At 39.5% G+C, this 18,185-nt stretch overlaps 1 protein-coding gene across 4 annotated transcripts in view; it reads left to right on the top strand.

The window, feature by feature from the left end:
- The window catches only part of LPIN2 (lipin 2), an 82,020-nt gene that overhangs the window by 55,601 nt on the left and 8,234 nt on the right, over positions 1 to 18,185 (top strand). For all 4 annotated transcript variants that reach the window (XM_006139030.5, XM_006139028.5, XM_006139027.5 and 1 more), the window contains exons 7-16: positions 450 to 786; positions 1,069 to 1,168; positions 4,676 to 4,863; positions 6,259 to 6,352; positions 6,757 to 6,826; positions 6,942 to 7,031; positions 8,579 to 8,661; positions 9,788 to 9,932; positions 11,327 to 11,475; positions 17,881 to 17,967. In XM_006139030.5, coding sequence (XP_006139092.2) covers positions 450 to 786; positions 1,069 to 1,168; positions 4,676 to 4,863; positions 6,259 to 6,352; positions 6,757 to 6,826; positions 6,942 to 7,031; positions 8,579 to 8,661; positions 9,788 to 9,932; positions 11,327 to 11,475; positions 17,881 to 17,967 — 1,343 coding nt within the window. The remainder of the gene's footprint in view (positions 1 to 449; positions 787 to 1,068; positions 1,169 to 4,675; positions 4,864 to 6,258; positions 6,353 to 6,756; positions 6,827 to 6,941; positions 7,032 to 8,578; positions 8,662 to 9,787; positions 9,933 to 11,326; positions 11,476 to 17,880; positions 17,968 to 18,185) is intronic.

Genomic DNA, 18,185 nt, shown 5'->3' with positions numbered 1-18,185 from the left:
GCCCATTTCCTGGCCCGAGTTCACAATCTAAATTAAATAAGTAGAGGGCAGGAGAAGTGATCTAACCTATGACAAGTATGCCCATCTTTTCAAGCTTGTCAGTCAGGAAGATTCCTATAGGCATCATGGTAGAGATTGTCCTTTAGAAAGAACTTGAATTGTGAACTCTATTTATGATCTTAAAATAGAAATATAGATAGATTTTAATACTCTGTAAAACTGGTGAACAAGTTCCTTCATGATTGACATGCCTGTGACTTTATTAATGACTGCATATACAGTTGCTAAAAGGTACATTAAAGTTTAATCCAGCAGGCTTGACTTTTTTGGTTTGAAAAGTTGTATTCCTGGCTTAATTACTATAAGCATTTGTTAGTTAATGTTCGGAGCTGAATAAAATGAATGACATATTACATGAAAATATATTAGAACAATATTTTTCTTTTCAGATAAGCAAGAAGGACAAATTGGAGCATCCTAGAACAGCTACCATTACCCCATCAGAAAAGACTCATTTTAGAGTCATCCTCAGCTCTGATGAAGTTGAAGATGATTTTTTGGTGAAAGATTCTGTCTGTACAGTACTAAAACCTGAGCCAAGAACTCACCCTCTGTTTAAGCAGACAGAGGTTAAAGTTTCTCTTGCGTCTGCAGTCACAGAACCTGTGCTGGAGATCCCTCAAGAATCATCTATATTAGATGCTGAACATCTCCCCAGCCTATTAGCAGATAGTACTTCGGAAGCAAAACCACCTTCAAAACTTGACTCTCCTTCAAAAAAGAAAGGTATTCATTTTGTATATAAAATAACTGGTTCATTTCCACAGTATTATGTAAAATTTGATGAAAAGTTGCACTTTTAATTGTGGGATTTACATATTATTAACTGATGTTTAATTTAAATAAAACCAAAAAAACCTCATTGACTATAGACCAACTAATCTGGAGAAATTCCTGTTAGATTTTTATGTGAACAATTTTCAGAGTTCAGAAAACTGTGTGTCTCACAACACTGTATTTAATACATGTTTTAATCCAAAACAAACTATTTGTTGTGGCAATCAACAGGGATGCAGAAGCGAAGCCAACACCAGGGGCCTCATGATATTTACTTGGATGACTTGAAGGCTTTGGAACCTGAAGTTGCGGCACTCTACTTTCCCAAAAGGTAGCTTGGGTTTAGTGTTCTAATATGGCAAGGCTTATATTGCAAAATAATTCATCTGTTAGGTTTAGGAGTGGATGAGGTAAACAATGGACCCAATCCTTGTTCAAAATTCAAGTCCATCTTTGAGCTTTTAGAGTAAATAATATGATCTATCCGTGTTGAACTTGTTCTGTACACTTCTCTGCTGCTGGTTTTGGCAAGAAGGCGAGACAATGAAATATGATATGAAATGCTACTATTGTGGTATTTCCATCCCAACTGAAATGGGAAAGTTTAAACTTTATAGCTATTTTGGGAAGCAGTATTATTCCCAGTAATTTATCCTAGTGATCATGTGTTTTACCTTTTAACTAGCATCACTGTTTTCATGGAATGAAATGTGTGTCCTTAGTGTTATGTAAACGTGGGGGATTTTTGTTAGAAAACATATATAACTGAGTTAAAGCCCTTTTTCCTATTTATGTAATTAAAATGCTTTAACTCCTAAAATAGTCTCCAGTATGTCTTTCAAGAAGACCTTTAAAAAGAAACATCTAAATTCTACAAACTTTACAAATGGCCATAAAGCATCCAATATATCTGCTTAATTTCAGAGAGAATCAGTAGCAGTAGAAAAGGTGAAATATGATACATCTAACAGTTTTAGTTATTCCTCTCTCTCACTGAATTCAACTGTCAGCTTTAGGGCTGTATCATATGTGATCAGAGATACTTAACACCCTAGCTGGGGAACCTAAGGCCCAGGGCTTGATATGGCCCCTGGCTTGCCTGGATCCAGCCCTCAAGGCTCAGGACTCCCCCCCTCCCCCCCCAACATTGGGGACCCCACACTGGCACTCCAGCCCCCCTGCTGCCCCACCACAGGCAGCCTGTGCCCACCTAGACTTTGGTGTGTGAGGGAACTATGGGAGTGTCCTCCTTCTTATTGAGGGCCACATCAGCTGAGGGTTGGTTTGTTTTTGCATCTCACTTGTATGTGGTTCCCAACTAATTTTTCTGTGGTTCAGTGGCCCCTGGCCCAAAAAGGTTCTCCACCCTTTGTTAACACTTATTTTGTCAGGGAAATTTAACAATTACATGTGTAAATAGTGGCATGCAGAATTGGTGGAAGAAACATGTGTACTTTAATTCCTGTTCTTTTTAATTGATGGACTCTAAAGTTAAAATTGTGCCATGAGAATCCTGGAAGTTAAATGGCCCAGGACTGGGGATTTTCTTTATCAAGTCTGCAAGTTATCAGTCAGAGGTTCATGGAATTGACACCACCATCTTTTTCTTCATAGCTAGATGTTGAGGGTACCACTTTCCTATGGGAACATATAGAAAAATATAGAAAAGCTAATCTAGTCTATTCCCCTGTCAAAGGCAGCATTCTCTTATGTATTTTGTCTTGATGTAAGTGACTAATCGACTACCTGATAAACATATTCTTATCTGGTAGTCGAGTTACTACTCAACTAGTGGCTCTTCCCTCCCCCGCTGTCTATATTTCAAAGGCAGAGGTACAGTGGGGATAGCGAGCACAATCTTTCTCCTTATTGAGTAGTCGATGGAAATTCCATCAACTACTTCATTAGCTGATTAATTGAAATGTAACATCCCTAATTTTGTCCAGTATGATTGACTCAGTTTTCTTAGACTATAGTCCATAGTGTTAAGCCTGCAATAAAGATTAAGGAAAATCATTTTTATTAAAATAGTATTTTGTTATAGCCAAGCATGGATTATTTGTAGAGCTCTGCAAATCTGTAGATAACTGCTTTCTATCCACAGGTATCTGCATCTACAGATATGGATGCGGATATCTGCTGCTCATTTTTGTAGATACAGATACGGATGCAGTTGTATCTGTGCAAGGCTCTAATTATTTGAAGGTTTCAGGGCATCCAAAACCTTCGGATAACTAGGGGGAACAATTTAGCAGGATTTGAACTTGAACCCTAATGTGATCTCAATTTTTTTAAAAAACTGTTGGTCTGCTCCTCCTTTCCCCAATGGCTTGAAAACTGCAAGCATGACACCTAGTCAACAAGGGACCATCTGTCCTGTTCCTCATTCTCCCTTGGGTTTTCTTTTCCTACATGATACCTCTGTAGCTGAAGTTGCTCCTGAGTTCTGTAAGAGCTCAGAACTCCTCTGTAGTTTGGGAACTGAGAGAAAAATGGGGTGAATGAGAACTGGGATTATTTAGTTAGGGTTGGTCCTGCTTTGGGAAGGGGGCTGGACTCATTGACCTCCTGAGGTCTCTTCCAGCCTTAGGATTCTCTGATTCTATAATTTAGCATTTCTTGGGAGCAGGACTGATGCTTCTCCCTCCAACTGCAGAGCTCCTTTATTTGTGGAAACAGCTAGTTTTGGAAGGACTGAGGGAACAGGAGGAACTCCATTGAATTGGCCTTGGGAGAAACATATGTTCCGTGATGTTGATCCTTGTTCTTTTCCAAAGCTCTAAGGAACATTTTTCAGTTAATAGGGTTATAGATAAGTGAATGTACATAATCAAGGTTTTAATTTGCTTAAAATGGGAGTTAGTGAAAGAAAAGAACTCTGAGCCATAGCAGCACAACAATCATTTTATGAAGAAACAAAAATTAGTTTGTCTTTGCCTCAAGACTCTACTTTCTATAATATCACTTACAAAAACTCTGCTAACCACATGAACTGCAGTTGTGAACTCCAAAAGGACAAAACTTTTGCAGATCTGAATTCCCTTCCTATGTTAAGCAGTTGCCAGTCTTAAATTGCATCAGCCATAATCTAGGATGCCCAAATTATCTAAACTACTCCTGATTTTTCCAATGTGTTGGAGTGGCACTGAGGCCTTCATAAAATCAAAACTTAGTGTTATAGCACTGGAAATACAAATGTAAACTTTTGCTAGTTCTCCCATGTCAAAAAAATACTCCCAGTATCGTAAGCTTAAAATAGTTATTTATATCTAGTATACCAAAACACATCTATTTCATTGTTTGAATAGAAGTGGAGTCTAACATGGCCAACCTAAGGAAATTGCTTCAACTTGGTGAGCGGATCAACTTTATGAACTTACATGTGTGGGATTTTTTTTTAAAGCAGCATTGTTTCTCTAAACTGGATATACTCATTGAATCCAGATGGCAAGAAGATAAATTTAAAATATTTACTAATTAAACTAATAGATTTACTTCTACTGATAGTATGCCTATTCAATACAAGCAGGCAGATTTATCTAAAAGTAATCTACCAAGCAATGTCAGCTAATAGTGCTGAGATGAAAGGAAACATCAGCGAGTGGAAATGTCTTGCATTAACATCAGGATTCACAGAAACTCAGATTTCCTTTTTCAGAAAAGAAAATCTGGTGATTGTAGAACAAATCTTCAGTTTATAATAAAATATATTTTAAATACAAGCAGTTTTGTTTAATATCATGCTTCACATAATAGTGTGGTTGGATATAACTTAAAATACATACAAATGCATATGCAAGAGAATTACATACACAAAATATGAATTCCTTTCCTCTAGTGATTCTGATCCAAGTTCCAGACAGTGGACTGAGTCAGATACCCTCTCTGGTTCCCAGTCACCACAGTCAGTGGAAAGTGCTGCTGCAGACAGTGGCACAGAGTGCATGTCTGATTCTGCTATGGATTTGCCTGATGTCACGCTTTCTGTCTGTGGCGGTCTAAGTGAAAATGGAGAGATATCTAAAGGTATGTCAGAAGCTAAATCAAATTAAACCAGAAATGCAATTTAAGTACAACCTAATGATGTTACTTGGAGTTGTTAGTGCTCTATTTTAGAAGACTGCCTTATTGTACTCTAGATATACAAAATATTTTTAATTTTGATCTATGTAGGGAAGCATGAGAGCTGAAAACATGTTTTGTATTTTATATGCTTTGGGTAAATTAACTACCGTGGAATCCCATATACAGTATAAACTCAAATATTTGCAAAATATAGACAATGGTGCATTCATATTATGGAGGTCAGTCTAAAACTAGATAAGAATCTTCTTTTTCCTGACAGCTGTTTCTCTCCTGCCACACCATGTGAAATATCTGACTCTGTTTATTGTTGGCTTCCTCCACATTGCTTGTTTTGCCATTTCATAAAGCATTAAAACTGGTATTCCTATCCCTTTGCTTGATAGATTTTCTTTTTAATCTCTTGTGCAGCTAGAGAAAGGATGACAAATGTAATTATCTTGAACTATCCTACTTTAAAAGTAGATATTCATCTTTTCCCCTCCCAAAATGTTTTGTTGTTCTAATCTTTACAAATCACATTGGTTTTATCTAGATTTTCCTGCTTGATATTCACACACTGTAGAAAGTGAAAGTTTGCCATGCATTCTTCTTACTCTTTTCTTCTTAAATGTAACTTATTTTGTGAACATTATAAGATATTTAAATGTTAGTGTCTGTTTTATTCAATGTTCAAGTTTTGCTATAATAATCCTTCTCTCCAGCTGCCAGAGGGAGCTTAATTTTTCATGTAAAGCCCAAGATCAATACATATGTTGAATGTGTATCTTGGTGAGGTAATTTGTAGAAGGTATAAAAATCAGACTTGATTTTTTTTAAAAAAACAGCTTTTTATCATTCATTTTCATGCAAGGGGGTTCATGTACTGGAAGGAGACCTCCACTGCATTAATACTGAATTTCTGTTAAACTGCATAGTTACCATCTCAAGATGTAATCAGTATTGGGTACTACTTTGGCACTTACTAACAATAGTTAGTTGTGGGCCCATGTGTAGGTTTTGTGATTTGATCCTTACATTTTCTTTTAGATAAGCGAATTAGTCTCTATTTCCCTCCTGGTACTTCCTTACTTTTCATTACTGTGGCTGGTGGAGTGCAAGTCTGGAAGACTGCAACTGAGAAAATATTAGTGGTAGCTTTTCATGTTTTTTCACCTATGAAGTAAACAATTTTCAGGATCTCTTTTGTCTGAATCTAGAAAATCAGCAAAGGTAATTGAAAGTTCAACGAAAATGATGTATTAGTTTGTATACAAGTCACTTGACTTATTAAAGGCAATCTCAAAAAGAAGAAGCTAAATTGTTTGATTTAATTGACAAAGTATCCTTGTATTACAGAAAAATTCATGGAACATATTATTACTTACAATGAATTTGCTGAAAATCCAGGACTCATAGATAATCCTAATCTAGTAATAAGGATTTACAACAGGTAATTTCCCATTACTATGCAATGTTTACGTCTGATAGCTTTCTTTTTTCATTTCTACATTTTAAAGGTGGTATATTTTTCCATTTTAGTTCTAATTTATATCTCCATATTTATTTTGTATATGTGATCTTTTGCTCATGCAACATGCCTTTTGAATTGCAGGTTAAAGCCAACTGTGCATCTTCTAAAGCAAGATCTTGCAGCATTCATCACTAACACTAAACAGTGTGCATTAGGAAAATTATCCAGCTTGTAGCAAACATTAGTTGCATATTTTATGTGCAACCTTCCACAAAAATCAAACTATTTTTAATATGCAAAGAGCATGTTGTATGCTAATCAGTTATTTCTACTGAATTCAGTCCTTGTTGTAGCTTCTCATCAATACTATCTCCTTAAACCAGGTACTATAACTGGGCATTGGCTGCTCCCATGATTCTCAGCTTACAGGTGTTCCAGAAAAGTTTGCCTAAGGTAAATTAACAGAAACTTGTACTTTAATGCAACTTGTATGTACAGTAATACCTAACTATAATTTTAAGTTGTGTGTGTAATATATATACAAATTAATTAAACTAAATATTTTCAGGCTACAGTAGAGTCTTGGGTTAAAGAGAAGATGCCCAAGAAATCTGGAAGATGGTGGTTCTGGCGCAAGAAAGAGAGCATGGCTAAACAAGTAATTGAAGTCTACTCTGTCTTTTAATGGTTATGTTAACCAAAATCAAGTGAATTTTTGCACTTTAAATGGACCATCCAAAATGGACATTACAAAATGTGCTGGTCAGATCTTTGGTGATCAGTACTGTAATACTTCATGTTCAATTATTCATCAATGTAATCTAACTATTTAAACTGCTTTTGAGGTTTAGAGATTAAAATATCACAATATTACAAATTTGTTGCAGTTAGTTCATATTGAAGGATTTTAAGGATTGTTTAAATGCTTCATAGTTTGAAAGGTGGGGGTGGGCATGAATTGCAGCACATGCTAGCATGCTACACTCTAACTCCACTGTGTGGATGCAGCTGGCACAAATTAAAATGATTGGGTATCTTTTAATTCGTCAGCATTCACATGAGGGACTTTTGTGCTGCAATTGACACTCAAACAGTCCCCACTGTGAGGCCATGTAGACATAGCTTTTATTTCAGGTTGTTACGGTAAATCCTCAGTTCTCTTCAAAATTACTTTTCAAATAATTTATGCTGTATTTTGGGAACTTCTATGAAAATAAGAGGACAATAGAAAAATGGACAATGTTCTATCTGTCCTCCCCTTACATGATTACAGTACTCTAATTTTGACTGTCTATTTTAGGTTGATTTAAGCTTTCTTCCAATACTTTCAACATTAATTTCTTTACCTTCTTAACATTCATTCAGCATTTTTTAGTTTATTTTTAGTGAATTTAATGTTTGTAATAGTTGTTGGATGGAGAAGCCTTGATAGCTACAAAATGGCCAGTAACTGCCAATTTTCATTTGTACTCGCCTGCACACATGGCACGACACCAAGCTTGGACAGGTCTACTTCTAAAGATGGCTCTCTCCAAGCTCATTCTTGGTCTTTAATGTGCTACTGAAAAAGATGTAAATTTTACAATTTCTATTATAAGAACACAGGCCTGGCCTTAGGACAAGGTGAGCTAGGCTCTTACCTTGGGCCCTGTGTTGCCTCCCTCGGGAACTGTTGCCGGCACAGAGTGCCCGAGGGAGGCAACACCTGTGTCTGCCTGCCCAACTGCTCACTTGCTGCCCTTCCTGGGAGCCGCCCAGCAGTACGGCACAGCCAACCACAGCATGCCACCTTGGGCTCTACAAACTCTTTGGCCAGACCTGCTAGGATCAAGACCACTAAACACTAGTCTTGTACTGATTTTATCCTTTTTCTTTTTGTTCTAAGTGTATTGTTAGCAAGATTTGGCTATAGATGGTGCACCAGAAAGAGCCTGATAAGAACATTTATTTATATGAATTAGTATCTGGTCTGAAGAGTCCTTCCTGTTTTCCTACAAAATGAAATAGTTTGAGGAAAAATGATCTGTGGAAGAATCTTTTATGAAGTAGTTCCCATAATGAGCAAGTTTGAGTATCTCATACAGATAGAGTAGCAAATTTACTGTTTATATGATAGCTATTTGCTTATGCCCAAAATTTAAACTAGTTCTTATCAGTGTTGATGCCTATAATATTGGTATATTCTTGATTCTTGTGGTGCCTTAGCTACCAGAGGCGAAGGATGGGAAGTCTGAGGCACAAAGAACAAATGATTTGCCAACAGCTACAAAAGAACAAGTTAATAGCAGGTATGTTTCTTGTTTGCAAACTTGTAAGTGTCATGATTTTGGAGAATTCAATGGGAATTTATTGTGGGAAGAAACTTTTCATCTGAACTACTAAACAAAAACAGATGGCTTTGGCCAGCAGTTCCACAAGAAACTGTGTGTCAGTAAACAGTTTAGGCATTGCTGCAACGCTTGTGATCTCCTCCTAAAATCATGAGAATATAATTGGGTGTCTGTCTGGTTTCTTACTATAAAATCCTAATGTTCATTGGTTGATTTGCACTATCTGTCTTTTTTGGTGATATACTAACAATAAAACTAATACTGAATGTAGTGAGTCACCCAAGAATATAGTTGAGAACTAGTAGTAACCAGCACAAAACTTCTTTCTATCTAGTGTGGGCTGTTAAAGTAAGTACCATTAATGTTTTGTTCCCCTTGACTCTCCAAGACTTTAGGAAATTATGAGGTAAGGTTTAGGAAAGTAGTGTGCCAAAGTAGGAGGAATACCTCAGAAAAACAGAAATGTAACTCCAACTTTTAAAAATTCTAAAACTTCACATTAATTGCCAGATAAATAAAAGCATACAAGTAATCTTTAGGAGTGAGCTGCTAAATTGTGTAATTTATTAGTTTTAATCTTTGGTTCTCAGAGAGCTGTTGCAATGAATTATTACAAAGCACTACAACTCGTCCAATATCCCTCTTCATCTGTGGTGTACCTCGTTCAACAGCACAGCAGTAGTGACAACCTGGTCTTATGTCCCTACTCATTCTGAGCCAGTTCAAATGTAAATCACATTATTTTGGGGCTTCATCAATACCAGAATGTTACAAGACTTCTCTACACTACTAGCACATGCTAGCCCTGATTTAACACATGCACACTGTAAACCTCACTAATCTGTAATGGAATTTCCCATGGTAAGTGGGACATTGCCAGATTAATAGGCAAATACACACACTATCCCTAAATTAAATCTGTACATCTCAAGGAATAATTTTCTCAATGCCAGTGACAAATCCTTGATAGAAGCAGATATCTTGATACCTATAATTGGTCTCTACACATGAAAAGACATGAGTTTTAGGCTAATAAGAAAATATTTTCTACAGTTTACTTTTATTTTGCTTGATATCACATTAGGCCGACAGAAGATGATTCTTCTAGTGATGAAGGGTCACAAGAGCTGAAAGAATCCCTAAAAATAGATTCTGTCCCAATGGAACATCAAAGTCATGGAAACACTACTTCTTATAAGAAGTCACTTAGATTGTCTTCAGACCAAATAGTAAGTGGTACATTTTGTATGTAGATGATATCATGATAGTAGACTATTTTTTCATATTGAGTTTTTCAATAAACTTGCTACAGTAATCATTGAACTTACGTTTCTAATAAAAAAAATATGAGACTCACTTATATGGAGTCCTAATTTAGCATTTTGGACAAGTAACAGCAGGATTGAAAGGATGTCTGCTTTCTTGTACTAGTTAAGAGAACTGCAGCCTTTGACTTTGTACTTTGGCCTTGTGATCAAAAATCATCTAGAAAATATATTATTGGTAATTGTACTCCATATTTTTTTCTGCAGGAAATGGTCAAACTGCTGCATCAATACACTGTCAATGTGTTATATTATACACCCTCTTATAATGGCCGTGACATTGACTCATAACTGTACAGTCCAATTCTGAATGTGATTCTTAAACTTAACTAATTTTAGAAGCACTAATAGTCCAAAATATTTGACCGTTCTTTCTCATCAAGGGAATAATTTAATTTTTGTCCCTTTTTGGAGTGACACATACATGTAGGAAATAACATAACACAAAGACTGCATCCACATTGGAAAAGTGGGGACCTATAACTTATCCTTGGTGTCACTTCAACACAATCGCAGGTGTAGAAGCTGCAATGCAGCCAGGCCTCTGGAGTCTTTATTAATATTCTGTCCTGACTTACTCTAAACAGACTTAGGTCACATAGTGGTAAAAACAGATAAATCCTGACATCACTACAGATTCCATTAGTAGAGTTCCATCAGTGTTGAATTCTGGTCCTATTTTTGCTAATAAAGACAAGAAGAAAAAAAAACAGTTTCTTCCTAGATGAGGCAGAGGCACATATGAGTATTAACAAAAGATGTCTGAGGTATATAGATATTACAGATGACTTTGTATAGGTAATGTAAGAGAACTACTGTATTATCAGATATAAATAGAAACTCTATGAATTGTATCTTTCCCAATCTTGTCTATTTGTAGCAATGAAAATTTACTCATAATAAACAATGGCAAAGCATTTTTAGGAAGGAGACGCACAATGTTTTACATTTATTTTATTTACCGGAAGATAATTGTTGATGTAGAATAATGCTAACATGAAATTGAGGATAGGTTCCCCTTTACTAGCAGATAGACACAGTTGGGAAATTACCAGGATTCTTTCTTTTGATAGGTCAGGGGATGGGATATTGTATCTGGATAGTGCTCCACCTAATATTGGATTCTTGAGCAATGGCTTTAATTTGAGAAAGCAGCAAACACATAATTTACAAATCATATTTAATCTGATTACGCAAATAGATGTGTATGAGCATACATGGCATTTCCTATAATGCTTTTCTGATTTACAAATTCTTAACTTTGCAAAACACTTGAATAATTTTGGTTTACTTTTAAGGCAAAGCTGAGGCTCAAAGAAGGCCCAAATGATGTTGTGTTTAGTATTACAACTCAATATCAAGGTACTTGCCGCTGTGCAGGAACAATATATCTCTGGAACTGGAATGATAAAATCATCATCTCTGATATTGATGGAACAATAACAAAGTAAGTACCATTAAATTATATTTGCTTTTATTTAAAATTTTGAATGATGTTTCAGTAGTTAATTATGCCCTCCTTTGAAGAGCTTAGAAAGAAGGTTTCAAAGGGAGCTTAATTCCAGTATGTCCTCTAAATTTACATCAGAGAGAATTCTAATGAAAAATGGCTGATTACTTTATTCAGTGTTTTTTGACTGCAGTTTGTACTGTTGCTTACAGTAATCTGATTGTTTTAAAAGAATATGAATGTAGCAGTATTGGTTTTAGTGAGTTCTTGTGTTGTTTTTCCTTCCGGTTTAATGGGTAGTTTGAAACTGGGTATAGTGATTTGATGTTGGATAGTGGGCTCACTAATAGCTCAGTCCAGATTAGATACCGAAGCTTTGCTGTAATCTTTAGATTCTTCTTTGAGTGGTGTTCCCTTGGATACTCCACTGTTGGTGACAGATTGCCTGGAGCTGCAAATTGCAGCACTGCAAAGCAGTTTCCCCCCCATCGGGCCATGCATGCGCAGGAGGCGACTCGTAGCACTGCCACCTGAGTGCCCAACATGCCCAGCCTGGTCCCTCCCCTTCAGTTTCTCTTCAACTGCCCTTGGCTGCGGACTGAGCTTCAACACGCTTCTTACTCTCTTTACCTTAGGCAGTTCTTTAGTGTTTGGACAGTTGTTTTGTAGACTTAGTGTTAGGAATTCATGTAAATAGTTTCCCTCGTTCACTTTTACCTTTTAAAATATATATTTTCTTTCCCTCAAGGGATTTGACAGAGGCACTAGCCGCTCAAGGGCGGCGCGAACTGGGCTTCTTCTGATTCTCCACTCCTCTTCAAAAAACCCCAAACCAAACAAACAACAATGAAATAACAAGTAATAACAAACCAAAAGAAAGGACAACATTAACATGTCTGCCTCCTCAGGCTTTAAATAATGTACTACCAGGAGGCCATACCAGTATCTGATGGCCATTCCCTATGCATATGTTGCTTGGGAGAAGTCCACATTCCGCAAAAGTGCAAGCACTATTCTAGGCTGACGGCAAGAGTGAGAAAAGATAGACCGCTCCACCTCAGAATAATACTATTCGACAAGGCCGTTCAGCCTGCTGAGGCACAAAGCGCCTCTTGTACTCAAGAGGGGTCTCCAAAGAAAAGGGGAGAGACCGGGAACCTTAGGGAGCCCTGCCATGAAATCAGCAGGCAGAGTTCATACTTCAGCATAATCACCAGTGCATGCCTCTTCAGTGCTGAGAGAAGCCCAGGGGTGCTCTAGGCGCTGCAGAGGAGCCCTGCATTGCAAAAAGCTACAGCGCCACAGGCAAAAGCAGCAAGCTCGAACAAGCCAGCACTGCCTTCAATGCTGCCACCCTCAGCTCCAGCCGCACCAGCACTGGCATTTGACTCAGGCCTGAAGTTGACTCTGTTGATAACTGGGGGTATGTCTACACTACCCCCCTAGTTCGAACTAGCGGGGTAATGTAGGCATACCGCACTTGCAAATGAAGCCCGGGATTTGCATTTGCATTTCACGAGGAGTAACGGTAGTTCGAACTAGGAAGCCTAGTTCGAACTACCTAGTTCGTGCCCTGTGTAGCCGCGCTGCACGGGGTTCGAACCAGCGGGGTTTTAAAAATGGCGGCTCCCCGCTTATGCAAATGAAGCCCGGGAAATTCAAATCCCGGGCTTCATTTGCAAGTGCGGTATGCCTACATTACCCTCCTAGTTCGAACTAGGAGGGTAGTGTAGACATACCCTGGCAGAGCTCATTCAGTGCCTGATACTCAGGGCAAACATCATCAGTCATGTCCTGCTGCCACAGATGTATCACCTGCAGTATCTCCAACACGTAGCTCCCCTTGCAGGATTAGGTCTCCAGTACTCTCTGTGCAGTCCCTTACCTGATGATGACCAAATCAGTGCATTCTTATTGCAGCATCCATTACCCGTGGGCTTATCCCCCTCTACCTTACCCACCACAGTGGGTATCATTAGGATCCATATAGTCAGCGGTCCTCAACCCGCTCCACACCAGCAAGAAAACATTTGCCCACACCTAAAGATTCAGAGAAGGAGGGACAGATAGATGACAGGGATCCAGATCCTCATGCATTGGGTATCTCTCCTACAGATGACTCTTCGTCACTGCCAGATGATATGGTCATACCATCTGACAAATGCTCAACTGACAATGTTAAACAGTTTCAAGAGTTATTCAAAAAAGTAGCAACAAGTCCCAATCATTGGCACAGCACACGAGTCAAGACGCGGATCTGTCTACAAGGGAAGCCTTTGTCGACCGCTCCATTATGCCTCGTAAAACGAGGTTTACAGAAGTGGTCGACAAAGGCTTCCCTTGTCGACTGATCCGCATCTTGACTCGCGTGCTATGCCAACGATCAGCTGAGCCAGCACAGCGTGGCGGCCATTTTTATTTTAATGAAGCCGGGGATATTTAAATCCCGGCTTCATTGACTATATCAGGTAGCCTATTTTACATGCCTCTGTCGGCAGAGCCATGTAATCTAGACATACCCATAGAGACATCAGACAAACAATGGCAAATGCCTACATCTATCCAACCTACCAGTAAAAGGTCAGACAAAAATACTTGGTTTCCCCAAAAGACATAGAATTTCTATTCACACACACTCACCAAAATTCTCTGGTTGTAGAGTCAGCTCAACACAGATCTAAACTACCGCAGTATAGAACAGCTAACCAGGACAAAGACCACAATAAGTTATATCTTTTTTAGCAGAAAGGTCTACTCTTTCTTCACACTGCAGCTTAGAATTGGAAATTACTCTTGCCCTCTTGATAAATCATGATTTTGATAATTATTCAAAACTGGGAGAACTCATTGAACACCTCCCTAAATCAGAGACCTATCCAGAAAGCGATAATTCATGAGGGCCACACCATCACACGTACTGCTCTATAAATAGCTTTAGTTGTGGCTAACACTGCAGGCAGAACAATGGCAATAGTGGTTATAGTGAGACAAGCATCCTAGGTACAAATCTTGGAGTTTCCTGCAAGGTTCAATCTAAGGTGGAGGACCTTCCATTGGACAAACAAAAATTATTTGCTTCCAAAACAGAGAAGGTGCTCCATAATAGCAAAGATTCAAGGAACACGCTTCATACACTGGGCAAGTATAATCCACCTTATCAGTGCGAGCAGTATACCCCATATAACCACAACAGATCTGGCTAATATAATTGGCCTCCACAGAGACCTTACAAAGATGCCTGACCTAGACAGTGTCCATAGACAAGGCGCTCCAACTAGGGTCACCCATCTAATACTCAGGCCTCAAAGCAGCACATTTGAAGGTGTGGTCGAGGGTCTTCAGGATCTCCCTCACAATCCAATGCCAACACAACAGTGCCTTCTTTTTACTCACTGTTTGTACTCCCTTCCTAACACACTGGGAGTCCATAACATCAGACCACTGGGTGCTGAAGATAATCTATCCCCTTTAATTCTACCCCTCTATCACATCCCTCTTCAGAGACCCGTCTCACGAGAGCCTGCTACGACAGGAGGTCTACCGCCTCCTACTGCTCGAAGCTATTGAGAGGGTACCCAATGAATTCCATGAAAGAGGGTTCTACTGAAAATATTTCCAGACAGAGGGGGAAAAAACGGTGTTGGAGATGGGTCCTCAGTCTCCACAAACTGAACAAATTTCTTAGGAAGCACCACTTCAAGATGCCAACCACAATCATTTCAGTATTGGAGCAAGGGAACTGGTTTGCAGCCCTCAACCTACAGGACACCTACTTTCACATTGCCATTCACCCAGTACACAGGTGTTACCTTTGCTTCACACTGGGAGCAGACCATTATCAATAAAAGGTTCTGCCTTTTGGCCTTTCCTCAGCTCCCCAAGTATTCTCTAAAGTCCTAGCCATAGCCACTGCATACTCATGACAACACATAGTCATCTTTCCATATCTAGATGACTGTTTGATAAAAGTGAGGTCAGGGATGAGACCACCTCCATGGTAAACAAGACCAAAGCTGCCCTCAGTCATATTGGTCTCCTAATCAATGAACAAAAATCAACGTTAGAGCCAGTCTAAGACACAGAGTTAATTGGTGCCCACATCGATTTAGTCTAGGCCTGCACTTACTTACCTCAACAATGATTTGCTGCCATTCAGGCTCTCATCACAGTCATATCCATGAGCTCTTCTACCATAATACCTGCCTCCAGTTGATGGGCCATATGCTTGCAACTACTTACGTGGTCTGTCATGCTCGTTTGCGTTTCTGATGCTTTTAACTATGGATAGCATCTGTCTACACTCCATCCCACCATTCTTTACACAGGAGAGTTACCGTATCCCCAGACGTCCTCATCTCCCTTCGCTGGTGCATGTTGGCAGACAATTTTCTGGCAGGTGTCCCTTTCCACCAACTCAGTCCACAGTGCAAATTACAACAGACACATCCCTTCTGGGTTGGGGAGGTCACCTCGAGGTCACAAACTTAATCGTCTCTCGATGGGGTTGGCCTTCGATAGACCTCTTTGCTTCTCCCCAGAATACCAAATGCTCTCCGATTCTGCTCCAGAGCGAGACTCAACAAAGGCTCCCTTGGGGATGCATTCCTGATCTAATGGAGGGCCCCTCTGCACTACATCTTCCCTCCCCCCGTACCACTTATTCCCAAAGTGCTGCACAAGATCTGCACAGAGGGGGCTCACGTCATTCAACATGGTTCCCATTCTTGCACAGGCCTCCATATCCATTACCATGCCAATATGACCTTCTCTCCCAGAATTGTGGGATGATGCTACAACCTCAGCCACACACTCTTCATCTCCATGCATGGTACCTATCTTGTGCAGGGAACTAGAGTCCTGATGATCCCAACAAGTGAAGGATGTTCTCCTCCACAGTAGAAGACCTTCCACAAGAAAGACTAACCTGCAGAAATGGGCATGTTTCTCTCACAGGTACCAGAGAGCAATGATAGACCCTCATATGTCTCCACTGAATGTCGTCCTCGACTACATACTAGAAATTAAGAGATCAGGACTCTCACTTTCTTCCCTACGAGTTCACCTTTCCACTATAACAGCTTTCCACACTCTGGTGGATGGGCTTTCTCTAATTGCTCACCTGGTTACAAAAAGGTTCTTGAAGGGTCTTGACAACATATACCTGCCCCACAGAGCTCCACCTCCAGCAAGGGACTTGATCTAAAACAAGGTTCGTTTGACCAGGACTCCATTTGAACCCTTGGCCACAGATGCGCTTCCCTTCCTTTTTATGACGGTCTGTTTTTTAATGGCCATTACCTCAGTGAGGAGAGTCAGGGAGCTTGGGGCCCTTATTGCAGAGCCCCCCGTACTATCTTTGCAAAAGACAGTCACACTCAGACCTCACCCAGTATTCCTGCCGAAAGTACGTACAGCATTCCACGTCAATGAACCCATTATATTACCTACCTTCTTTAGTAAGCCCCATGCCTCACCAAGGGACATGATGTTGCACGCCCTTGATATTAGATGAGCATTGGCCGCCGCCTTGGATGGAACCAGATCCTTTCATAAATCTCCGACTTTTTATTTCTATTGCTCAACACTCGAGAGGCACACTTCGCTCATCGAAGCAGATCTTGAAGTGCATAGTGAGATGTCATGCCCTGGCTAATAGACCCTTACACATCATCTACCACAAGCACATTCCAGTTGAGCTATGGCTGCCCCTACAGCCTTTCTGAACAATGTCCCCCCTAAGAGACATTTATCAGGCTGCAATGTGGTTATCAGACCATACTTGGCCAGACATTGTGATAATACCACAACTTGCATCTGCTTTAGTGGTAGCCATTGCAGTCTTATCTACCACTGCTAAGCAATGACTCCGACTCCCTCCATCTGAGTCTTAATACTGCTTTACAGTCACCAACTGTGAAGCACCTACAGGGACATCATTTGAAGAAGAAAAGGGATTATTCATTTGGTGCAGTAACGACTGTTCTTCGATGTGTCCCCACCCATGAGTTCTCCATGATGCTCCCTTCCTCCCCTCTACTTGGAGTCTTAGTTACTCGGGTATAGAAGAGGAACAGAAGGGGAGGGGCCAGGACGCACATGTTGGGTGCTCGGGTGGCAGCTCTGCAAAACGCCTCCTGCACATGCACAGCCAAATGGGGGGAAACTGCTTTGCAATGCTCATTTTGCCGTTCTGGTGACCTGTCACCAACAGTGGAGCACCCACGGGGATACACATCTCAAAGAAAAGTTGTTACTGCACGAAGTAAGTAACTCCCTTATCTGTTGCACAGTGATTCTTTGAATCTTCTACAAATATTTGTTGCAAAACAAATTCGGTGGCATGTATTATTTTAATGTAAAATCTTTCCTTGTATACTTAGTTCCAGTGGTTCTTATTTTCAGGTCTGATGCCTTAGGGCAAATTCTCCCACAGCTTGGCAAGGACTGGACCCATCAAGGCATTGCAAAACTCTATCATTCCATCAATGAGTATGTATCTTACTTTGAAGCAACCAGGTATTTGGGATTACTAACAGAATTAACATTTAATCAGATTAACTGTTTCTAATTTTAGACCTTTTCCATGATCTAAATGACAAAAAAATTAACTGCCAAAACTAAATTATTTTACATTAACAGAAATTTCTCATACATGTATTATTGCTTTGTACATCAGCTATCACTTGGCAATTTGGTTTTTATTATAT

The sequence above is a fragment of the Pelodiscus sinensis genome, chromosome 2 (genome assembly GCF_052426305.1).
Source record: "Pelodiscus sinensis isolate ZL-2025 chromosome 2, ASM5242630v1, whole genome shotgun sequence".
Lineage (NCBI taxonomy): Eukaryota > Metazoa > Chordata > Testudines > Trionychidae > Pelodiscus > Pelodiscus sinensis.
Note: the sequence above shows the minus strand (reverse complement) of the source record. Positions and strands in the feature narration are given on the sequence as shown.